This window comes from Canis aureus, chromosome 22 (assembly GCF_053574225.1).
Source record: "Canis aureus isolate CA01 chromosome 22, VMU_Caureus_v.1.0, whole genome shotgun sequence".
NCBI classification, from domain to species: domain Eukaryota; kingdom Metazoa; phylum Chordata; class Mammalia; order Carnivora; family Canidae; genus Canis; species Canis aureus.
This window is the reverse complement of record NC_135632.1, coordinates 17,680,870-17,707,430: the sequence shown is the minus strand read 5'-3', so window position 1 is coordinate 17,707,430 and position 26,561 is coordinate 17,680,870. Positions and strand designations below refer to the sequence as shown.

The following is a 26,561-nucleotide window of genomic DNA, read 5'->3' as shown; positions in this document are numbered from 1 at the left end:
CAGATATCTTGAGAGTCATCAGTGATATTTTTTGGACAAATCTAATGTTGTTTATCTTCTTCAATTATCCCATAACTGTTGATATAGTTAAAGAGCTCTCTGGTCGTTTCTGGAACACTCCATTCAAGTGGTACTCCTTTAACTAAATAAACTGCTTATTTCTTTAAGGCATTCCTTCCTCTGCTCCCCCACCTAAACATGGTCTATTCACAGAATTGTGCATGAGAATTTTAGATTTCAACGTTCTCATAAAACTTTTTCACTTCACAGATAAATTAACTGTTAAAGAGACTGTAAACTCAAGAGAACAGAATTTGCAGTGCAACCTAAAGACTCTCCTCGCCAAACTATTATCTCTTTCCATAAACTGATTTTTAGTACATTTGTTCTCTCCTAAGGAAATAAAAGATAAAAATCCATTGTGTCCAGGCCTAATGTCCAGATATTATGCATACTCAAATTACTTACCAATGCTAAAAAAAAAAAAAAAAAAGTCTTTTTTAAAAAATGATTTTATTTATTGATTTGAGAAACAGGGAGGAGAAGCAGACTCCCTGCTGAGCAGAGAGCCCTACACTGGAGGGGCTCTATCCCAGGACCTGGAGATCATGACCTGAGCTGAAGGCAGATACCTAACCATCTGAGCCACCCAGGCCATCTGGTAGAAAATCTTTACAGAAGTATTTGCAAATTTCAGTTCCATAATCCATTCTTTGCTCCAGTTCTTTAATACTCCCTAATTTCACAGATTCTATTGTCACCTAGAAGGAAGAAATTCTCATTTATACACCCTAAAGCAGATATCTCGGCAAAATTAAATTCTATACTATGATATCTGGTAGCATTATACTCCTTTATCCTATCATATGCCATCTATCTAAAGTAAAATTTAACATTTTAGAATTCTTATCAGCCCCAAACACAGAGAGGTAACCTTGCTTAAAAGTGATTACAAAATGTATTCTAATATATTATAAATAGAGAGTACAAATTGGTAAAACCTCAACTGGAGGGATATTTGTGATTATCAAAATTACAAGTGTATTTCTTTTTTTTATTTTAAAATTCCAAGCTTTTAATTTTTTTAAGTTTTTAATTCCAGTTAGTTAACATAGTGTTATATCAGTTTGAGGTGTACAATAACAAATGTATTTATTCCTTTTTTTTTTTTTTTTACAAATGTATTTATTCTTTAACTCAATAAACCCACCTCTAGGAATTTATGTTAGACATATACCTGCATATAAGTAAGGTTATTATTCATTGTAACACTGCTTAAATTATTAAAAGATAAGACCACATTAAGAACAGCAGCAGCACTCAATATAGATACATAAGATTAAAAGGGCAAAATGCATTTTTGCTATTGTGTTTAAAAATAGGAAGAAAAATAGAAATCTACATTTGTATTTCCTAGTGTATACATGAAGAAATCTGGAAAGATACAAAAGCAACCAGTAATATAATTACATACCACTTAATGAGGACTCTACAATAGATTATTTGTAGTTCCTTTGTTTCAGCTTCACTCCTACTGGGATAAAGTGCCAATTCTACAGCTGATACATACAGAGCAAATGTGTTCTTTTATTATTTTTCACATTACATCTTGTTAGAGATGAAGTCAGGCTCATGGTATGCCAAGTTAATACTGCCCCAAATTGTCAATTTTGCTAAAAATACAAGTCAAGTTGCTTGGTGATTCTGGAGAACATGTGTGAGTCTAAATTAAGATTTTCAAAAAAGTGTAACTGCTGAAATGCATGCAGCTATAAAGCTCATAATTTCTTTAAGAATGTATATATAAATGTACACTACTCTCCTATATTGGGAAAAACATGATTGGTAAAAACTACTGCAGGTATATGGAAGAAAGGTAGAAAATGAAGTATACATACATAAAATATTAGAACATGAGTTTTAAATATGTTTGTGAAGAATTATCCAAAACCAATTTCTCAGATGTCAACTACTAATAAATGAATATTTTTCAAGTGTTTGTCACAAAATAAATTTAAATGCAAGAAGTTCACAATTTTATTAACTATATTAACAAACTATGAAGGCAGGAAAAAAAAGAAAACCACTATTATATACAAAGTTTACACTAAAAATTTCCAACATCTGGGAAAACTAGTATGAAATAATGGAAAGAATCAAGTAGTCTTTTGTTCAAATCTTAGTTTTGAACCAATTACGTAAGACTGACTAACTTATCTCTAAGGTTCACTTTACTCATACGTAAAAGGGAAATAAAACTATCTACCTTGTTTGGGTGCTTTGAATAATATTACAGAAATATATCATATAGAAGGTGCTCCTCTTAGCTCAAATTTCAGGTTAAATCCAATGAAACATTTACTATGTTTTTACTAATTCTTCCATATTAGTGAATGTTCCTTCTACTAGTGTAGACATTTAGTACAACTAGGAGTAACAAAGGTTGTTATAAACAAGACATTATTCTCTTAGGAGAATTCTCCAAAATCTATAAAATTCTCTTAGAATTTCTCCAAAATCTATAAAAAATTAAAACATTTAAAGCAAGAACACATTCATCAAGATAACAAATATACTCAGACACAAATCACTTTTTAAATATATTAAAATAATCTGCGGGAAACCATTTTAAAATAAGTAATAAAGATACAAAATGATGGTTTCTTTACTAAACAAATAGTGAGTCATAAAGAAACATTACTAGTCCACATACCAATAGTTACTCTTTAAGGATTAGGATATAAGTCTTACCAGGAAATGAAGACCAGCTGTGCAATATTATGTCTCCAGATCTCAACTGTCCTTTAAAGTCAAAAACCATCGTATTTACCCATGCCACAGGATAATGCTGTTGAAAAAGATACCACTGCATAAATATGCTGAAAAGAACTTTACCATGTAAACATGTACATACCCCTTTGTTTCAAAATTTAAATCTAGAAATTTCTAGAGTTCAGATGACTTCCAAAAGATCACCCAAAATAAAACAAGATGTACATGGAAAAATGTTCAAAATCTTTACAATGGTTCAAGAAAACTTTGAAAGCCAATTCGTGATGAAATAGTGTATCCAAAAAAACATTATTTATTGCTTAATACCACAAATGATGAAAAATTTTTAATGATTCAAGAAAATATGTGTGATATAACATCAGGCTGTCTCTTTTAAGAGCTTAAAGCCTTAGTTAACTTTAATGTAGGAGAAGGCAATGTCTGTAGGTATTGTAGAATTTATTTCTATTTCTTAGAAGGAAGCATAGATACTTAGACCAATTTACATAGACACCTTGACCAAATAACTTGGTCATGGTGTATCAAAAAACCCTATAAAATAGTTGAATGCAAAAAGAAAAGAAAAGTCAAATGCTTTGCATAAAATTATAGTGTAAGAAAAAACACTAAGAAAATACCTCTTCTGTGACTTTTACACCCTAAACTTTATTTTTTAAAAACTGTATGATAATAAGCAGAGGAAAAGCTTTCTTAATTCTTACATTAATGAATAAAGAATACATATTCATGTACATAAATAGAGTAACCAGCTTTTAAAATATATATATGTAATTCATGTCCCCATCCCTCCAAACCAATTTTTCACAAACTTAAAAGAAAATGAAAAAATTTGACTAAAAATATAAAATGAAAGATGAGAATATGAGAACAGATACACCATCCTTTTCCCACAATTTTGAAATCTAAGAAATTAAAACTAAAAGTTTGTTCATAATTCATCTGACAGCAAAACATGGCTGGAAATGCCATAAAGTTAACTGATATTCTGCATTTGTCTCATTTAGTGTGAATATTCATATATTTCACCACTAGATACTGATGTGTTTGATTACAGATTTGTACCCCAGGTCCCACAGGTGTGAAGTATGTTGTATGATCTTCTAAAATTCACAAAATTCTGAATGTCCAAGCATCTGTGGCACATAGAATTTCAGTTAAGGGACTATGAACATATAATTTTTTTAATCTTTTCATTCTTTTTTTATTTCTATCTTCTAAAAAGTATTTTATTTACACTGGAACATGTACAGACATTTGCTAAAACAAGTTTACCAAAAGAGAAATAAATGAACAAGACATAAAATGGAGATTTATTGTCTTTAAAATCACTTCACAGAGACAAAGTTTTATGCTATTTTGAACTTATGTTACTCAGTTATTTCAAAGAGTTTTTAAATTATTCCATTGTAGCGTATAATTACCACTTTCCCAGATTTCCGGATGGTCTGATATTTACAGGGATTAATATTTTTAGTTGACTTTTTTGTTTTCACTTTATCCAAAACTGCATAAACAGCAAAACATAATCGAGCCATTCGTGGCAGGTCACAAGTATTTATATCAAATTCCAGTGGTTCATTCCAAATGTGATCATTTTTCCCTGATATCTCTGAGCTTACGATGGTTTTACAGAGGAGTTCAGTACCATGAAAAAGGCCGGCCCTGACATGAACCTGTAACGAGGGAGACAAAAACAAATACAGATTTATGAATACTGCACCACCAAAACACTTCTATTTTGAAAAACTAACATATACTGGGAGAAGAAGCACACCAACTCTAGGAAAAATTTTTGTTTACAGAATCATCAGGCTGTAAGTAATCAGTATATAATTCACCAAACTGTTATTTTAACCTATTTTTCACTTAGTAAGTAAACCAGCTAAAAAATGCAATAGGGGGCAGCCCGGGTGGCTCAGCGATTTAGGGCTGCCTTTAGCCCAGGTCCTGATCCTGGAGACCTGGGATCAAGTCCCACGTCAGGCTCCCTGCATGGAGCCTGCTTCTCCCTCTGCCTGTGTCTTTGCCTCTCTCTGTCTCTCATGAATAAATAAATAAGTTTTTTTTTTAAAAATGCAATAGGTCTCAATGGTGTAAGTAGCTCAAGACCTTAAGTACAAAAACTACTATCGCATACTCACCTTCACTGACTGCATTTATTTAGGGTCTTGTCTTACTCTTCTGTATAACTGGAAAGGAAGTGATGGATAAAATGTCTCTAAAATCTCTTTGTACTTCTGAATGATGTATGAACTGGTCATTATAAGAGCCACCTAAAGATATTCTATCCATATTTATAATTATCTTACACATCACAGGTTTTTATTTCTTCCTAAAGACACAGGTTCAGAGTGATGCAAGACATATATGAAATGTCCCAGAAAATTTTACTCAGTCATTATATAGTTTTTAAAATGACATAACCCAATTATTTCTAAATTTAAAAATGTGTAGTACAGAACTAGAATAACCCTAAAGTCTATACGGAATCACAAAAGACTCCAAATAGCCAAAGCAACCTTGAGAAAGAATGAAGCTGGAGGCACCACAATCTCAGATTTCAAGATATACTACAAAGCTGTAGTAATCAAAACAGTATGGTACTGTCTTAAAAACAAAGACATCCATCAATGGAACAGAATAGTCAATCCAGAGATAAACTCACACTTACCTAGTCAATTAATCTAAAAAAAAAAAAAAAGAGGCAAGAATATATACCAATGGGGAAAAAAAGACAATCTCTTCAATAAGTGATGCTGGAGAAAAGAATGAAACTGAACCACATTCTTATGCCATAAACAAAAATAAATCAAAATGGATTAAAGACCTAAATGTGAGACCTGAAACCATAAAATTCAAATTACTCCCAAATAGGCAGTAACTTCTTTAACACTGGCCTTAGCAACATTTTCCTAGAAATGTTTCCTCCAGCAAGGGAAACAAAGCAAAAATAAACTACTGGGACTACATCAAACTAAAAAGATTTTTCACAATAAAGGAAACCACCAACCTAACAAAAAGGCAGTCTTCTGAATAGGAAAAGATACCCGCAAATGATGGATCTAGTAAGGAGTTAATATCCAAGATCAACTCAATACCCCCCCAAACCCAAACAATCCAATTTAAAAATGGGGAGAGAATCTGAAAGTTTTTCCAAAGAAGACATTCAGATGGTCAACAAACATATGAAAAGATGCTCAACATCACTAATCATCAGGAAAATGCAAATCAAAGCCACCATGAAACTTTACCTCACACTTGTTAGAATGGCTAGAATCAAAACAACAAGAAATACAACGTGCTGATGAGGATGTGGAAAAAAGGGAATCCTTGTGCACTGTTGGTGGGAATATAAACTGGTGCAGCCACTGGAGAAAACAGTATGAAGATTCCTTGAAAAATGTTTTTAAAAATTAAAATACTATATGATCCAATAGTTCCACTACTGAGCTATTTACCCAAAGAATATCAAGGAAACCAGTTTGAAAAGATGTATACATCTCTATATTTATTTTAGCATTATTTATAACAGCCAGATATCTGAGCAACCCAAGTGTCTGTCCATTGATGAATGGATTAAGAAGTGTTATACATATATAATGGAATATTACTCAGCCATAGCAAAGGATAAGATCTTGTCATTTGCAACATTAGAGGATATTATGCTAAGTGAAATAAGTCAGAGAGAAAGACAAATTCCACATGATTTCACTTATATGTGAAATCTAAAAACAAAAGAACAAATGAACAAAGCAGGAAAAAAAAAACCCATACATACAGATAACAAATGATGGTTGCTAAGGGGGGTAGGGGGAAGGTGAAATGGGTGAAGGTACAGGCTTCAGTTATAGAATGAATAAGTCACCAAGATGAAAGATGCAGCATGGGGAATATAACCAATGGTACTGTTAACAGTGTTGTATGGTGACAAATCATAGGTATACTTGTAGTGGGCACAGCATAATGCATAGAGTTGCCCAATTACTATGCTGTACACCGGAAACACTGTGTATGAACCATACATCAATAAATTAATTAGTAAGTTAAAAAGTGAGTGTGGAAGTAGAACTAAACACAATATTAAAAACAGACTGACAATGAAATACTTTGTGGTCAAATATTTTTATATTGATTTACTCAAATGTGGTATTAGTATACTAGTAAATAGTAAATTGAGTATTACTGTTTACTAAATAAATGAATGTGAATATTTAGGTTTGTCTTTAAAATAAGCTTATCAATAAAATTTGACTTATTAGAAGAGACATTATCTTCATTTTGAAAAGGAAGGTAATATCCAAGAATATCCATTCTATCTAAAGATACAGGAACATATTTAAATAGAAATATAAAATTTTAAGTAAAACTCAATTTTTTAAATTATTAAAATATTTGTATTAGAGTTATTTGAGTTTAAAAGCTATTAAAATTATGTTATACTGACTTAAATAAAACTACAGGTTAGTAGACTACACACTTCATAATGTTTTTTTAAGACTTTATTTATTTAGAGAGAGTATGAGCAGAGGGGAGGGGCAGAGGGGAAGAGATGCAGGCTGCCCACTGAGCAGGGAGCCCAACATGGGACTCATACCCAGGACCTTGGGATCACAACTTGAGCTGAGGGCAGATGTTTAACTGACTAAGGCACCCAGGTGCCGCTATATTTCATAATGTGGAAAATAATAATTCACTTTAATAAACAGTATTCATTTATCTAACTCTTGCAAAATAAACACAGATTAGGGTGTCTGGGTGGCTCAGTCAGTTAAGTGTCTGATTCTTGATTTCGGCTCAGTTTATGGTCTTGGGTTGTGAGATCAGTCCCATAATGAGGCTCTGTACTCAGTGTGGGGTCGGCCTGAGATTCTCTCTCCCTCTGCCCTCCCCCTGTTTACATGCACTCTCTTTCTCTCAAAATAAATAAAATCTTTTTAAAAATAAAAATAAATACAGATTAAAGGGTTAGATTTGTTAAATCATTAAAAAGCTAATTAAAAGGAAAAATTATTAAAAAGCTATCAGAATAACTACTGAAGGTAAATGATGGGTTCATGGAAGTTGATTACACCATTCTTTCTACTTTCATGTATGTTTGAATTTTTCCTTTAAAAAAATTTTTAAGCAGGATGCCTGGGTGGCTCCGTGGTTGAGCGTCTGCCTTTGGCTCAGGACATGATCCAGAGTTTTGGGATCGAGTCCCGCATCGGGCTCCTGCATGGAGCCTGCTTCTCCTCCCTCTGCCTGTGTCTCTGCCTCTCTCTGCGACTCTCATGAATAAATAAAATCTTTTTTTAAAAAAATTTTTTAAGCTAAAAGAGAAAATTATTTATTCCAAATACAGATGGATTATTATTATATAGTAAAGATTAAAGTAATAGGGATTATAGAGAATTACTAAAAGCACTTGCAGTAAATTCTCAGGCCACCAAAATTTTTATCTGAACACACATTTGATTTCCTTCAACTTCACAAAAAAGGGATCATTCTTTCTACTTAAAATCTCTAGTTCCATATTGCTCCAATTTCCCAAGTACTTAGACCTTGTTCCTTTGCTTCTCTAAGTTGGAAAAAACTCCTCCCCAGCAAGCTATAAAACCTATGCATTTCTCTTCTATGTCAAACTCAACCAAAAATCTTCTTTAGAATCTAACTAATCATAATGAGAATGGAGCCATGTCAGCATCTACTTAGACATTTATGTTTCTTACTTTCAATCTATCATCAAGCCTATACTGTATACAGGAGGAAAATGACTTATGATGTGATCTATTTTATTTTTTTTTAATTTTTATTTATTTATGATAGTCACAGCGAGAGAGAGAGAGAGAGAGAAGCAGAGACACAGGCAGAGGGAGAAGCAGGCTCCATGCACCGGGAGCCCGACGTGGGATTCGATCCCGGGTCTCCAGGATCGCGCCCTGGGCCAAAGGCAGGCGCTAAACCGCTGTGCCACCCAGGGATCCCTGATGTGATCTATTTTAAAACTTTTTATATATTAATTTGTTTTTTGTTAAGTTGTTTCTATGCCCAATGTGGGGCTTGAACTCACAACCTTGAGATCAAGAGTCGCATAGTCTACCAACTGAGCCAGCCAGACTTCCCTACACTGTACTCTTAAATGAAAGAGAAGATAAAATAATACAATATAAACTCACTAAGAGCATCTTCACATAGTGATGGTGCAAAGAAATGAATACAGTTATGGTAGGATAGCAAGATTACTGGTGATTTATCATTCTCTTAAGTGATTGTGGATTTTATTTTATGTTAACTATAAAATATTTTTAAATTATCATTCTACAAAGTACCACACAAAATAGCTGATGATCTAAACTTAGATCCTATACACAAGTATAACACCAAATGCTCAAAATCAATCCAAAACTCATTATATTTAATGCAAATATGAATGAAATCATCTTTTTGTATTATTCTTTAAAAAACTACCATCCAGGGCACCTGAGTGGCTCAATCAGTTGAGTGTCCCACTCTTGATTTCAGTTCAGGTCATGATCTCAGTCAGGGTTGTGGGATCCAGCCCTGCATCGGGCTCCACACTCAGTGTGGAGTTGGCTTGAAATTCTCTCTCTCCTTCTGCCCCTCCATCCCACTTGCATGCGCACATGTGCACACATGTTCTTGCTCTCTCTCTCTCTCCAAAATAAATAAATAAAATCTTTATGAAAAACCATTCAAGGTTACCTGTTTTTAAAGTGTCAAAAATTTAAATAAATTAATTAATACAGTGTCAAGACTGAGTAGCCATAGCTCTAAGCAACTTTTAAGTCCATGTCTCTACACTACTTTAAATGCTATTTCCCTGTGTTCCTCAAAATTAAGTGAAAAGTCTGGGGATTCATTCTTACTCTGTAAGGAATATGATAACAATAATTATAAAGAAGGATTTATACAATAGCACTTTAAGGAAATCTTTGTATTTTCCTTTATGCTATATACTCAAAGTATCTAAACTGCAACGCAATACTAGTATTTTTAAAAGCCAAGACAAAATAGGAATAACAATTATTTTATAAAGAAAACTGTAATTGCCTATAAGAACCATTAATTATTTTCTCCTAAGCAATTTAGAAATGGCCCCATCATGAAATACTCAATAAATGGCATTTAATGTTAGTAAAATTATATGGGAAGCAGGAAGAAGCACAAAAGCCAGATTCTGAACTTTTCTTTTCCTCCCTAATATACCTCAGGAAGATTGCGCACCACTTAATGAACACATCGTGGATGGTAATTTTAGTTTATCAGGAGATTAGGAAAGGTTCTGCCACTATCACACCAGTCATTATCATAAAAGGGTTCAACAGGCAGGAAGGAAAGGTGTGCCTACTGCCTGGGCAAAGACAAACTTCCCTAGCATGCCTTAAGAACCAAAAACACCGTGGCACAGCTAGAGGCACAGCTAGAGGCACAATGGCCTCTTGGGTTGGAGAGGTGAGCAGCAAAGTCAGGGCCAGGAACAGAACTTAAACCACTGAAACTAAACAGGAATAGAATTTAAACCACTGAAAGATTACTTTGTTTTCAGGGAAAAGAAAAGCTTGGTTATAAGGTAAGGTGTGAAAAGAGGCAAGAAGAGCAGAGGGGTGGTGGTGGCTGTTGCTGTAATTCAAGGAGAGATGGTAAAGGTGTGAATTATGAAATGGTCAGGAAGACAAAGAGGAAGAAAGGAAAAGTAATGAATTTCAATGAGACAGGATCAACAGCATGTGATCAATTGATTAGATATGGTAGGTAAAGGAGAGGGGTAACTCCAGCTGCTTTTTTTTTTTTTAACCAAATATAAGAGGAAAATTAGTTAAAGGAGTGAAAGAATGAGTTAGGGAACACTAAATAAAACTGGCTTTAGAATTGTGTACTAGGGCAGCCTGGGTGGCTCAGCAGTTCAGCGCCACCTTCAGCCAAGGGGCATGATCCTGGAGAACCGGGATCAAGTCTCACGTCCGGCTCCCTGCATGGAGCCTGCTTCTCCTTCTGCCTCTGTCTCTGCCTCTGTCTCTGCCTCTGCCTCTGTCTCTCTCTCTCTCTCTCCGCCTCTCATGAATAAATAAATAATCTTTTTTAAAAAAATGTGTACTAAAGTACGTAAAAACAGGAGTCTAGAACTGAAGAGCTATCTGGGCTACAGACAAAGGCCTGAGAATCATAAGCAAAGGAGGTACAATTTTTTCAATTTTCTTGCAAAGAGAATATCAATTATTGCTTTCTAAGATGTGAAGAATTCAAATGAGAGGAAAAACACTTAAGAGTTGTTGCTGAAGCAGGGCCCACATGCCTGAAGCAAACAATCCATCTGACCTCTGAGTTACTTGACCTAAAACCTCTACAGTGCTTCCTCTCCCCTCCTCAGCCACACAAACCCAAACACATCCAGAATTGGACTTTGCCACACCCTAACATCTCCAAATCACTAACTGCTACATCTCACTCTCTACCACCTCCCCTACCAACTCACTCTGGACACTCTACAGGAAAATCTCCTTGCCCTCTTTAAGGCCTCCATTTCAATGACCAACACTTCCCCCTTCCCAACCTCAGCTTTCCTCTATCACCTTTGTCTGCCTTTGCCTTCACCAAAACTTTCTGCCAAGGTGTGTCTCTCCTTCTGTCACATTCATCTGAAGTCCATACCCTGGATAAACCTAATTACCTGCCTCTCCTCCATACCACATATTTTGGGGCCAACCAGGACCATAACTAACCAGTTTCAAATGTAAAATTATTCTTCTGTTCCTGCAAGAACATTTCTTACCTTTAATTAACTGTTGAAAACTTGCATAACTATTTACCCTCCTGTAAGATGAGCCTTCCTTACATTTGATAAAACTATTTAAAAAATGTAAAGCTCCTATTTAAGCTCCTTTTTGTTAGATTTTCTGTTACCTGAAGATGACATGCTCTCATGGATACCCCTGTCTGTCAATCTATTCTATTTAGAAGTTATAGAATATTAGAAAAATGAAATACTAGTCCATTATTATTCATAAGACAAGGAAAGCAAATAATGAGGAAGGTCAAATGATATAGCTAATAAAAAAATCAGAATCCAATACTCACCAACTATAGATAGATCCTTGTTACTATATTGTGAAGTCACATGGGTGGGGTAGATTGAGGATGGCATGTATGTTGGGACGCATAAAGGGTTTAAAGAGTATTTTTCACTCTTCCCCTAAGCAGCCTGGGGTGACCTCTGAAAATGGTTCACTATTCGCTTGACTCAGAAAACCCTACAAAATCATGCAAATCAAGAAGTTCAAACCCTTGTGTTCACTCTACAAACACAAGTGGAACTGCCCAGGCCATCAAGAGTATGCATACCCAAAAAGTCACCAAGTTTCTGAAAGATGTCACTTTGCAGAAGCAGTGTATGCCATTCCATCGCTACACTTAGCTACACACACCTGTAGGTAGGTGTGTCCAGGCCAAACAGTGGGGCTGGACACAAGTCAGTGGCCCAAGAAGAGTGCTGAATTTTTACTGACATGCTTAAAAATGCAGAGAGTAATGCTGAACTTAAGAGTTTAGATGTAGATTCTCTGGTCACTGAGCACATCCAGGTGAACAAAGTCCCCAAGATGCGGTGTATAACTTAAAGGGTTCATGGTCAGATTAATCCATACATGAGCTCTCCCTGTCACACTGAGACGATCCTTACTAAAAATGAGCAGATTGTTCCTAAATAAGAGGAGGTTGCACATAAGAAAAGGATACCCCAAAAGAAACTGAAGAAACAAAAACTTATGGTCTGGGAGTAAATTCTGCATAGAATAAATGCAAATAAAAATAACATTTTTAAAAATTATAATAAAATAAAATAAAATAAATAATAAAATAAAATAAAGAGCGTTTTTCTTCCAGAAAAAGGCAGGTTGTTCAATATGCACCTGATGCTCCATAAATCTCCAAGTAAAGATGTATGGGGGGTGGGGTAAGGGTTGTCATCTATTCACACAAGATCTCTGCTTAGGAATTTCATGTTCCTAAGACTACTTTTATTCTACTCTAGGCTCACCTGACCTTAAATGGCCACAACAAAGTCTCTGCTACCTAAACCTTACCCAAAACTGAGTTTGAGGTAAAAATATGCATACAGAACTTCCCTGAAAGACACACAATATATTTCTTTGGGAAGTTCAAATATTACCATTCAGTTAAAGATAAACCATCACATGGTTAAGGATAATATCTAGACTGAATTACTTTGGTGTCCTATGGAATGACTGTTCCTAGGACGCCTGGGTGGCACAGCTGGTTAAGCCTCTGACTTTTAGTTTCAACTTAGGTCATGATCTGAGTCCTGGGCTCTGCACTTAGCATAGAGTTGGCTTAAGATTCTCTCTCTGCCCCTTCCTGCCAGCATGTGCTCTCTCACACTCTAAAAATTAATAAATAAATCTTAAAAAAATAACTTTTCCTATTGTGCTGTCAATATTATATTTTAAGTCTAGCCAGTGAAAGAGTCTATAAAAGAAACATATGTGAGAGCCACCTGGGTAGCTCTTGTCAACTAGGCGTCCAACTCTTAGTTTTAGCTAAGGTCATAATCTCAGGGTCATTAGATGGAGCACTGCTACGTGCTCAGCAGGGAGTCTGCTAGAGATTTCTCCCTCTCTCTCTTCTCTACCCCCAGAACATTCTCTTTCTAAAATAAATAAACCTTATTTTAAAAAAGAATGAACCTCTAAATTCAACCTCTGATACTAATAAAAACACTATATGTTAATTAAATTGGATTTAAATTTACAAAATTTTAAAAAAGAAAGATACGTGAAACATTTTATCTACTGTAATGATGCTGACATAGGTGTTGGCACCCACTTTATCTCCCACTGTGTCTCCTTCATAAGGAACCACTAACATCTCTCTGTTTATAGTACTATCAGGATGAGTTCCAAACACATGAGTAACTAGTTTATCTTCAGAGAAATTCTGAATTCTTTTTAAAGATTTTATTTATTTATTCATGAGAGACACAGACAGAGAGGCAGAGACAGAAGCAGAGACAGAAGCAGGCCCCGTGTAAGGAGCCCGATGTGGGACTAGATCCCAGATCCCAGGATCATACCCTGAGCCAAAGGGAGATGTTCAACCGCTGAGCCACCCAGGCATCCCCTAAATTCTGAATATTATAACTGATCATGTTTTCTTTGCTTTGACCACTAGCTATATTGCAAGAGAGCAAAATCCATACTCCAACATCAAACAGTTATGGAGGATCTTACTACATACATACTTACGGTGAATCTTGCTCCTGACTTTTTTGACTGTTAATTACCCTCAATTATTTTTTAAAAAGTCAAAATTTTATATAAGGACACTGTGTGTGTGTGTGTGTGTGTGTGTGTGTATATTGAGAGAGGGACAGAGAGAGAGAGAGATGGATTGAGCATTATACACTGAACTTGTGAAGTGAAATTTGGTAAATCATAAAACAAAACATATATAAAACACATTTTGCATCTTTGTAAGACAGGAATTTCAGTATAAAAATGGTATTCAGTTCTTACTCTCGATGACCCTGAACACTTAGTGAGACTTATGAATTAGAATAGTTTATTCAGAAAAATTACAAGTTTAAAGAAATGAATATTTTTCAATGTTTTTGTGATAAAAACAAGCTACTTAAATTGCTGAACTTGAAAACGTTGGCATCTCTTGGTTTCTAACAATTTTTGAGAGTAAGAACATAAAGGAGTTCACTCCGTAAGTACTTAATAAATGTTAGTATTGAAAGAACCAAAACAAAAACCGCTAGTTGTTATTCCATCAACCAACTTCTAACAGAATTCAAACATAAGGAATGAAGTAAAAGTATGAATCAGTTGGCTACAAAGCTCAAAAAATCTGGAGTATAATGAACTTGAAAAGATCTATATCTATAAAGATCTACGAGCTATAAATAGCAACAGCAAAGAGTATGATCTAGAAAAGAGTAATAAAAAAGACTCTAACCAAGGCATGGTAACAATAAAAAAAGAGACCCTGCACATTCTGAAGAAATGTGCTGAAATATTACTCATTACCTAGTCAAAGTGTGATTTAAGACCAGTCATTAAGATTATATATACTTGAGAAATCTCCTAGTAATTGGCTAAAATAATTCAAGTTGATACATGGTTAAAAACAAAAAAGAGGTACTAAAAGTGATCTACATTTAAAATAAATTGAGGTGGGGCAGGCCAGGTGGCTCAGCGGTTTAGCTTTGCCTTTAGCCCAGAGTGTGATCCTGGAGACCCTGGATCCAGTCCCATGTCAGGCTCCCTGCATGGAGCCTGCTTCTCCCTCTGCCTGTGTCTCTGCCTCTTTCTCTCTCTCTGTCTCTCTGTCTCTCATGAATAAATAAAATATAAATAGATAGATAGATAGATAGATAGATAGATAGATAGAAACCCTATGTTTTCTGAACTTAGAATTTCCCATGATAGCAGGATTAAGGAGAAGTTTTTATTTTAGAAAAAGCAGTGAGAAAAACTATACTCTGAATTTGTATCACATGGAATTTTGTCAAAATTGTCCCATTCCATGATTCTTGGACTGAAGCAACTTCAAGCTCTGAAAAGTAAAGAATTTTAAAGCACCATCATGCTTAACACAGTCATGTTTTATTGTCCAACTTGAGTAAACTTCCAAAAAGACCCTTTTACACAAGCCCCAGAACATTTGGAGAACAGGAAAAGGCAGGCTTTATCATGCAAAGAACTTTCCCTGTGCTATAGCAAGGATGTGCCAAAGCTGCACACAGACTGCATTCCTGAATTCAACAATTTCTGTGTTGGGCAAGCCATGAAACTTTTTCCCAACATTATACCTAATTTCCTTCTTGTTCAGTAATAATGGCCAAAATCCACCACTTGCTGCCTTTAGATATTAGACACAAAAAAAGGTCAGTGGCATAAACAGGCTGAAATTCCCACAGTTTCCTGAAAGGTATCACTTTGTAAAGAGACAGATTTGTTCTGGTTTTTGGGAGGAGTGTTATGCTACCTTTAAGAATATGTTAGAGACAGTTACATTAAAATGTATTAATTCATAGCACAAATATTTATTTAGTGTTTCAGACACTGATAAGAGAAAAAAAGATTAAGATAGTTTCCTAATTTCTTCAGGTAATATATATTTTAACAGTTTAAGGGTGCTGAGACCCATATAAGTAGGCTATGAGGTGCTATGATTTTTGACTAATTAGTGTGCTATCAGATATACGTGAACTTGACATTCTGTGGGTTTATCCTCCTTGTGGTTCATTGAGCTTCTTGAATCTGTTATATTTATGTCTTTCACCAACTTTGTAAGCTCCCAATGATAATTTCTTTATATACTTTTTCTGAACTGTACTCTTTTTCTTTCTGGAACTCAGATTACACAAATGTTCAACCTTCTGATATTGTTGCACAGGTATCTGAGGCCATAAAGAGTTTTTTCTCCCTCATTTTTCACTATTTTGTTCAAATTGGAAATTATTTTTATTAATTTTCAAATTCACTGACTCTTACCTTTTTTTTTTACTCTTACCTTTCTCATTACCATTTCACTATTGTGTCCATTCAATGAGTTTTTAAATTATAATTTACTGTATTCTTCAGTTCTAAATTTTCCATATGGTTTCTATTATATCTTCTATTTCTTGGCAGAAATTTTCTATTTTTCCATCCTTTTCAATTGTGTTTGTCCTTCCTTGGAGAATTTTTATAATAACTGACTTACCACCTATGTCAATCTGAGCACTGACACTTGTTATCATTATCCATACATCTTGAGATTTTCCTGGCTCCTTATATGCCAATTAATTTTAAATTGCATCCTAGACCATTAAGACCACTATGTTATAAGACTCTGGGTTTTATTTATAGTCTACGGAGAATGTTGATGTTTTAGGAGAAATGGTTTATGTTCAAACTCCAAGGTGCAATAAGCCCCTTGAAGCTATGGTTCTAATACCAGTTCAGTTTTTAAAATCCTTTAGAGAGCTCTTGGATTTGTCCTCTGTGTGCAGCATACAGTGACCAGACTGAGACCTGGGTGGGAGTATATGCTACAGTTCAGTTCTCAAAGTATGTAGGCAATTAAGAGTCAGATCCAAAAAAAAAAAAAAAAGAGTCAGATCCACATATGTACAGCTCAGGAATAAACCTATAAGCATAAACAACTTTAAGGAGTTGCTTCCCCAAGCTCCTCTCACTCTTCAATCATCAAGAATTTTTTGGTTGCCTGGGGACCTTTTTGTATCACCCAGCCAGAAAGCTAAAGCTTCATTCACCCACACATCCTGGAACTGTGCCAAACAGCAGAAGAACAGAAAAAGAAAAAGTCTGTGAGCATTTGCCCCATTCTCTCTACAACTCCTCTAATCAGAGAAGGTTCAACTCTGCATTTTAGGCCTATCCCTATTATTGTTGCTGCTGCCACAGGACTTCTTAAAAACTGGGGCAAATGAGAACAGAGAAAAGAACAGGAAACAACAGGGGAAAAAAGCAGGGAGAGCCTCACTTTTTCTGAGTGTTAGAAGACCCCTTTAACCTTAGAGCTATAACTAGAGGGCTTCTTGAATTTTGTGTGCATTAATGCACACAGATTTGGGACAGCACTGAATTCAGGCTCCTCCTGAATATGAAGATGCATACCTGAAAAGTGAAACACAACGAGGCTAGGAAAAAACTGATAAGGAAGCAATATGCTCCAAAATTCTAAGCAAATTCACAGAGTTAAGACAATCATGCGCCCTATAAGATCTCGGGGACTAGGAATATAATGGATTTCACTCCTGTAATTAGGGGGTATACTATTTGACATAGCTCACTTTGTGGAAGGGAGATTATCTTTCATGGCCTGATGCATTGATGAGCCCTTAAAAAGGGACCAGGCTCTTACTGGCAAATGTGAGAAGGATTTGATGCTTGAGAAATTCTCCATTTCTACAGTTAAAAACGGAGAGCCACATAGCCAGGCTTGAAAGATGCATCTAGTAAGAGAAATCTTTAGTCAATCCCCTACCAAAACCAAGCAAGGAAATGAGAACCTCAGTTCTACAACTTCAAGGAACTAAATTTGAATTCCCTTGGTAGCAAATTCTTCCCCAGAGCCTTCAGGAAAAAATACAACCAAACTAACATCTGGATTTCAACCTTGCAAAAGCATAAGCAGAAAACCCAGCCACACACCATGCCCAGACTTCTGACCAACAGAAAAGTAAGATAATAAATACATATTCAAGATGCTAGGTTTGTGGCAATCTGTTAAACAGCAAAGGAAAACTAACTTAAGGGGCTATCATGAATGTAATGCCAAAAATGTAACAACATAAAACAAATTCTTCAAAGGACAAAAATTATCAAAACTGACACAAGAGAGCAGCCCGGGTGGCTCAGCGGTTTAGCGCTGCCTTCAGTCTAGGATGTGATCCTGGAGACCCAGGATTGAGTCCCACATCAATCCTCCATCCCTGCATGGAGCCTGCTTTCTCCCTCTGCCCATGTCTCTGCCTCTCTCTCTCTTTCTATCTCATGAATAAATAAAGTCTTAAAAAAAAAAAAAAACCTAGAAAATCGGACTTTCTATATATCCATTAAAGAAATTAAATTCCTAGGGGTGCCTGGGTGGCTCAGTGGGTTAAGTGTCCAACTCTTATTTTCGGCCCAGGTCATGGGATGGGGGCCCCATCTCAGGCTCTGTGCTCAGAGGGGAGTCTGCTTGAGATTCCTTCTCTCCCTCTGCCCCTTCCCCCCACTTGCTCACTCTCCCTTTCTTTCTCAAATAAATCAAGAAAGAAAGAAAGAAAGAAAGAAAGAAAGAAAGAAAGAAAGAAAGAAAGAAAATTGAATTTCTAATTAAAAATCTCCCCACAAAGAAAACTCCAGGGTCAGATGGCTTGGAGTAAATCTTACCAAACATTTAAGGAAGAAATAATACCAATCCCATATAAGCTTATTCAGAAAAATTGGTAAGAGGAAGACTTCTCAAGTCAATATGTAAGAGGAAAAAATATCAATAACTTTTTTCTTTAATGGTGTGTGGACTATTTTACCTGTTCTAACAATCATGTTATACTTCCGCAACTCAACAAAAATTAAGAAAAGTTCAAAGAAAAAATAGAATTACCACTAAAACAGAAAACAAAGGCTAACTGACCATAAGCATACTCATTAAAAATTAAATCCTAACTGAGAATATAAGAGCAAAAAAAGGACCCTGTTTTAATGACAGCTAACCAAAGAATATTTAAAGACTATTTATAAAAGCAAGGCACTGGTAATCTTTGGCAAGTTGCTCCTGAATATATCCTCATGCCAGCAAACATCTCAAATTAAGTGAATCTCTTTCTTGGATCACAAAACTATTCACTCACTTTCCTACCAAGCAAAACAGAGGAAAATGCATACTTTACACTTTGAGACAAATGCCTTGTTAAGTCTTTACTTAATTATATGGGGTTATGCAATAAATCTCCATGTGTTAACAACTTGTGGTCCATAATGTAGTCCTCTATTTTCTTCCAGGAAATGGTATTACATTTTCTCTGTGTTCAGCAAGTTTCAAAGAAAAAAAAAAGGCCTGAGAAAGAACACTGAGTCAAACTCTAAACAAGGCTGACAAAGGAGAATGAAGCTTGCATAGGAACCTGTGGCCTATAGTTTTGGCTTAAATTGTTATTTGCTGAATTCCTGATTTAAGCAAGTTCTTTTGGGCAGCCCCAGTGGTGCAGCGGTTTAGCACTGCCTGCAGCCTGGGGTGTGATCATGGAGACCCGGGATCGAGTCTCAAGTCGGGCTCCCTGCATGGAGCCCGTTTCTCCCTCTGCCTGTGTGTCTCTGCCCCTCTCTCTCTCTGTCTCTACGAATAAATAAATTTTTAAAATCTTAAAAAAAAAAATAAGCAAGTTCTTTCACATAATATATACGGGGAAAATGTCACTACATCCATTACATCTTCAACTATTCAAAGAATACTTTAAAACAAAAATTCTTGTCTTAACATTAAGTCACCATATTCTATCTATCTTGTGTAAATGACCAATATGGGTAAAACTTAATCTTCAATGTGACATTCATTAGGCATATCAGTGAGTTATTCAAATAATGGAGCAGATAGGGGCAACTGGGTGACTCATTTGGTTGAGTGGCCAACTCTTGGTTTCTTGGGATCCGGCCATGACTGGCTCCATGCTCAGGGCAAGGTCTGCTTCTCTCCCTCTACCTCTGCCAATCCCCCTGCGCCCGCACTTATGCGCACGTAAGTACGCACACTCTTTCTCTCTAAAGTGAATAAATAAATCTTCAAAAAATAATAACAGGGACTCCCGGGTGGCTCAGTGGTTGGGCGCCTGCCTTCAGCTTGGGTCATGATCCCAGGATCTGGGGTCGAGTCCCGCATCGGGCTGCCTTCATGGAGCCTGCTTCTCTCTCTGCCTGTGTCTCTGCCTCTCTCAGTCTGTGTCTCTCATGAATAAATAATAAATAAATAAAAATAAATAATAAATAATAACAATGGAGCAGATAAAAAACCTCAAATCTTAACAAGTACTCACTTTTACACTTTCTTCTGTGTTAAGTTTATTTCCCTTAACCAAGACAATTTGGAAAGGATTGTTATTTTCCCAAACATGCTGCAAAAGAATAAAATAGAGTATTTTAATTAAAGAAATAAATATTATATACTAGCAATGAAATCATCTTATCGGTTCTCATGTCCACTAACAAAATAATGAAAAAATACCTCTAAACTAACAACTGAAAATCCCATATACTAAATTAAGCATCACAATCACTAGCACTTAGTTCTTATGACAAAACACAGGCAGCATTCCAATACTGTCAAGAAATTCATTAAATTAAACACCATCAACTAAAAGTATTAAAGCTTTGGATGAATTAAGAATTGACCATTTAAATTAATATACAGTGAATATCTTAATCATCAAGCGGAGATTAAACATACAACTTGTTGAAACTGAGTAACTATTTAAAAATGTTAACTATTCCAATCAATAAAAAGAAACTTAAGATTTGCTTTATATAAATATAGTACATTCTGGGAAAAAAAATGTTATCTTTGATATATTTAAATTCTAGGGCAGCCCAGGTGGCTCAGCGGTTTAGTGCCACCTTCAGTCCAGGGCCTGATCCTGGAGATGTGGGATTGAGTCCCATGTTGGGCTCCCTGCATGGAGCCTACTTCTCTCTCTGCCTGTGTCTCTGCCTTTCTGTCTCATTCTTTCTCTCTCTCTCTGTCTCTCACGAATAAATAAATAAAATCTTTAAAAAAATAAATAAATTCTAAAAGTATTCAATAAGAAGGTATCAAGTTATACTAAAAATGCTATCATAGCTAAGCTGACAGAAATGAAATACACTAGAAAATCAACTATGTCTACACATCTAACTTTTCTACTAGAATGTCTCAAATTGCTCACTGAAGTCAGTGTTTAGATGTTATCTCAAGAAATTTCTAATTTGGTGTTATTTTTCTGTGACACAAAAAGAACACTGAAACCAGAAATAGCATATTTACATTTATATGTAGCTTGAGCTGAGGAAAAAGAATAGTAGCTAGAAAGATAATTACCAATAAATGAAAATAGATTTTTGGCAAATGTACACTGGTTGTCACAGAAGAAGTGAGCAGAGAAAATATGTGAGGCTTAAGCACACAACCTAACAAAAATTAGATGCTTTTTGAGGTTACCAAAGGTTCACATGTGAAACTTACAGAAATAATTCGCATTTTCTTTGGGGGTAAAGGAAGAGGAAGGTTTGATGCATTTCGATTTATGGCAGCCTCTATGGCAATCATTTCCTGTTCATACATCTTCTTAATCTTGCAACATTCCACAAGCATAAAATGGGGCAAAGTCCTGTTCATTACACAGTTCCGGATATACTACAGTGGCAAGAGAGAATAAGGTAAAGACTTCCAAGCAAATACTTAAATTGACAGAAGAATAAAATTCAGATGAACACCACTATGCCAATATACTATGAAAATATATCTTAACAATTCAATGTCAAAAATATAAGAAATTAAAATCACAACATAAAATTGCTACCATTAATTGAATGTTTAAGACCTAAGAACCACCTGCTTTTTAATATTTGTACCGAATTTTCCTAACAACCCTGTAAAAGTTTCATAGATGAAAGAATTAAAAGTCAGAAGAGCTTAATTACATACCTGGCATCTTATAAATAGTATTTTTAAATCTACTTGTATTTTTTTTTTTTTTTTTTGCTAAACCTTTAAAAAATATGTACCTCAGTCTAGATGTTTTGTCTTCTACACTTAGTATCTGACATTTTGATCAATCAGCTTACCTCTCTAGGGGTGGGACTTGAGTGGCAAAGACTGTGATATCACAGTGCAAGCTTTGACCAATCAGTCAGTAAAACTGAACATGCAGTACACATGTGCCATTTCTTTACATTCTGAAGTAGTCATCTTAGACTTTCCCATGGATCCCTGAAACAGACCTGGTCTCTCTTTACAGCAAAGGGCTCTAGACAACCATTACCATCTCCCTTGCAAAAACATATTGCCCATCTTAGCCTGATGCTCTGTTTTATTTCCATGAGACCAGGATGACTTTCCAAAGGCATATAAGAAAAGGGGTGGTTATTCACATTACCAGGGATGCCCAACAAATCTGAATAGAAAGAAACCTAAGACATTCCTCAGAAGAATATAAATTTCCTACACAGATTCAGTGTATTATATTCAATTCAGAACCATAAAATACTTTTTATTTTTTTAAGATTTTATTTATTCATGAGAGACACAGGCAGAGGGAAGAGCAGGCTCCATGTAGGGAGCCCGATGTGGGACTCGATCCTGGGACTCCAGGATCACGCCCTGGGCCAAAGGCAGACACTCAACCACTGAGCCACCAGGAATCCCCACAAAATACTTAATTAAAAAAAAAAAATTCCAGAATGGTCTGTAAGTGGGAGTTACATATTATGATAAATATATTCAATCAAAAATTTTCCACTACGAAATATGTGTCATTCCACTTCCTTCACATTCCTTTGCCTATATGGTATTATTTCCTCTCTCATGACCTTGTACAAAAATGTATACAAGTCTTTATATTTCTTTATAATAAAAATCCTAGAAAACAAAACAAAAACAAATAAAAAAATTTTCCTAGTTTTGGCAAAATAATATACCCTCCACTAATTAAGGTTAAAACAAAAGTGTTAAGAAGCAGGAGGCTACTTAAAAGATAGCAGAACATAGAGGGTAGAAGCCAGCACTCCTTTACGACCACCAAGTACTTTTCCTCTTCCTTCTTCCTCTCATGGGCTACATACAGTTCAAGCACTTATTGTCAAAATGCCATAGCTCCCAAAGCTGTGCAGAGCAGTTACAATTGCTGCTAGACTTTCTTCCTAGTAAACCACAAAACTTAAAGGCCATACTAAAAATCTGAAAAGGTAAAAAAATCTGCAATTAGCTGTAAATAAAGCACAGCTCCTTATATTCAAACATCACTTAATATTTGGAATATCTCTATCTCTCTTGCTTAAAACAATAAAAATCCACAAGTAGGAGTAATAACATATTTTTCTAAAATCCCATTAGTATTTTCTTCTAACTTTGCATTTAGCCTTTATTCTTTATGTAATGACCATTTTTTGGTCTCTAAATATAATTTCAACAAAAATATCTTCAAGTTCCTTGAAGGCAAAGCCAGGATCCTATCGTATAAATAGCATACCTCATGGTATTTAAATTCCACTCCAGTGTACTCCAAAAACAATATGAGGCACTATCCTCAAGGAACGCATGATTTCATGGAAAAAGGTATGTCGTCTAAGATGGAGGAAAGCTTTTGAATATGGTCAGACCTAATTCTTACAAAACTCCTACCATATATGGAAGTTAAGAGACAACAGAGGGAAGGGCAATTACACATATAAATGTTAGACTGAAACTGAAAAGTTTTATAATTCACAATGAAAATTTATAAGACTTTGTTAACTGATAAGCACAAGTTTTAATACAATTAGTGACCATTTAATTTAAAAAATCTTGTATTTTACTTCCCCCAGAATATTTCCTACCTAATTATTATGTTTACACAATAAAATAGTAGGCAGCTATAGCTTATTTTATTCAGAATTCATAGTGCCACAGGAAATGATGATATAACACTGAAACAATCAAAAAAGCAGAAAGGAACCATTTAGATACACACATTAAACATATAATCATTATGCCAAAAATATACAGAACTACAAGTAAAACAACAAAGTATGCCAAAATTTTAAGAATGGTTATCTCAAAAAAAAAAAAAAAAATGGTTATCTCACAGGGAGGTAGGATCATGAATTTTCTGTAGGTTCTAAATACTTGACTATGACAATACATTTTTATCAGAAATGTAAATTCTTAAATACATACACACACACACATCTCTGGTAAATTGACAGTTAATACACATACCTGAAATTGAATTAGTGGGTGATCACCAAATACATATTCTACTCTCCCACTGACTTGCAACACATAATCACTGGGGCTAACTTCATCTTCTTTCCCATGAATAGTCAAACGTTTTTGGATTGCCAGTTCATTTATTTTGATAGGATTCATATTAGGAGATATTTGAAAGCTAAACACGTCCTAAAAAGGAAGGTAGAAAAAAAGGAGCAATTTTATATTTGTGCTGAAAAACCTCACTTTTTACATGTATACTTATTACTACATCATATATATATCCGTACATAATACATACATATACATAAAGTATGTTATATATACATATCCTTTACATTTAACATTTCAGTACATTTTCCTATTTTCTAAATATAATGTGTCCATGATAAATTTGTTAAGATTTCTGATTATTCGCAAGTTATCTTACGCTATACAAAGTGCCACTGATTCCACAGTTAAGATTAATATTTAACTAAAGCATATATTTAACTAAAATTTACCATCAGAGTTTATCAAATGTATATCTCAGGGACTATCTTTATTTTCTAAAATATCTTTCTCTGAAAAAGGTACCAAAAAACCTGCGGTGTTAAATCATACTAAGAATTTTATATTGTCACTATTAAGAAGAGACATATACTTTATACTAATTAAACTATAAATGAACAATTCAGTCCAATTTTATAAACATGTAAAGAAAAACAAAGAAGCTTTAATTAATGAAGATATAGATAGAACAGAGTATTATCAAATCTGCTCACCATAAATCCAAAAAGTACAGATGTTAAAGGTTATTTAATAACATCTGAAACATCTCAATCCAGCAAAATAATTTCCCATCATATGATCACATACCAAGAATTTAAGAAAATTCACTGTCTCCTAAAGCAGTCAACTGCTACTCTGGACAAGTGATCGTTAGAAAACTCTGTGTACTGACCAGAGATTGATTCTGCAATATTTCCACCAAGTGAAGTCACTTCCCTTTTCTACAAGGGACTTCAAATTCCAAATTTTTAAACCTAAATTTACTGGGCGTTCCAATCTATTTTCTGTAGTATATTTACCCTTTCCTCCTAATTTCCTGTATGAGTTAATGCTATATGCATCAAACCATATGAGCCAGGATCCAAAGAGTCATTTGAAAAGTCACATGACTCCACTTTCCTCCCCTCACTTCCCAAAAAGATAGCAATGATCTTATGTCCTTGGGTTGCCAACTGTAAACTCTTCTCCATCTCCACTAACACTCTTCTACTTCAGCAATTCTTCATCTTTCTCCTAAAGAGCAATATAGCGTCTTAATTTCCTTGCACTATCTACCTCAAAACCTTCATCTACCTTAGAAAGTAATCTACCTTTAAAAAGAGAGTCACAAAGAGATGATACTTTTTTAACATAATACAAATGGTCATATGTATCTGAAGCAGTGCTACTCAAGTAAAACTCTTTAAAAATGGAAATATTCTATTCTGTGCTGTTCAATACAATAGCACTTAGCCACAAATGGTTGAGAAACCTGATATGTGGCTAGTGTGAATAACTGAATTTTAATTTTTCTTAATTTAAATTTAAATTTAAATGTACATATGTGGCTAGTGGCCACTGTATTTAAAGAGGACAGATGTGAATAATAAGACCTAAGCTCCTTAATACATCATAAAATTATTCTAAGAGTCCCATTTACTATTTCATAAACTTTTTAGAAATACAAAACTCGAGGACACTCTTAGTTATCAGATAGTAAGAATCTAAAGAAAAGACCAGAAATCAGAACTGGACTTGAAAAACTCAGATATTGGAAATAATACTCAGAAAAAAAAAAAAGAAAACTAGTATAGTTAATGTGTTTTAAAAATTAAAAGCAGAATCCCTGAGTGGCTCAGGGGTTTGGCGCCCTGCCTTTGGCCCAGGGCATGATCCTGGAGTGACGGGATCGAGTTCTGCATCCGGCTCCCTGCATGGAGTCTGCTTCTCCCTGCATGGAGTCTGTGTCTCTGCCTCTCTGTGTCTCTCATGAATAATTAAATAAAATCTTTAAGAAAAAAACATGAAAATGAATAAAGAGCAAATATATCTGAAGAAGAATCGAAGAGAACGCCAAGAAATAAAACATATTAAGTGAAATTTAAAACTCAATGAAAAGGAACATGACAAATCTCAAAAGTTTTTTTTAAATTTGACAATATCGAGTGTTAGCAAAGATGTGAAGAAACTAAAATCTCAATATATTTCTGATAGGAATGTAAATTTGAAAAACTGTCTGCGGGTGCCTGGGTGGTGTAGTTGGTTAAGCAACTGACTCCTGGTTTCAG

The 26,561-nt window shown here is 34.9% G+C and overlaps 2 protein-coding genes across 5 annotated transcripts in view; one reads left to right on the top strand and one right to left on the bottom strand.

Annotated features, from left to right (window-relative positions):
• Window positions 1-19,397, top strand: part of FAIM (Fas apoptotic inhibitory molecule) — a 119,418-nt gene extending 100,021 nt beyond the window's left edge. The window contains exon 6 of the mRNA XM_077864966.1: window positions 19,311-19,397. Coding sequence (XP_077721092.1) covers window positions 19,311-19,382 — 72 coding nt within the window. The 3' untranslated portion in view covers window positions 19,383-19,397. The remainder of the gene's footprint in view (window positions 1-19,310) is intronic.
• The window catches only part of PIK3CB (phosphatidylinositol-4,5-bisphosphate 3-kinase catalytic subunit beta), a 203,721-nt gene that overhangs the window by 71,790 nt on the left and 105,370 nt on the right, over window positions 1-26,561 (bottom strand). For all 4 annotated transcript variants that reach the window (XM_077864962.1, XM_077864961.1, XM_077864964.1 and 1 more), the window contains 5 exons: window positions 24,253-24,432; window positions 21,520-21,690; window positions 20,339-20,416; window positions 4,215-4,466; window positions 2,752-2,848 (listed from right to left, as the gene is read on the bottom strand). In XM_077864962.1, coding sequence (XP_077721088.1) covers window positions 2,752-2,848; window positions 4,215-4,466; window positions 20,339-20,416; window positions 21,520-21,690; window positions 24,253-24,432 — 778 coding nt within the window. The remainder of the gene's footprint in view (window positions 1-2,751; window positions 2,849-4,214; window positions 4,467-20,338; window positions 20,417-21,519; window positions 21,691-24,252; window positions 24,433-26,561) is intronic.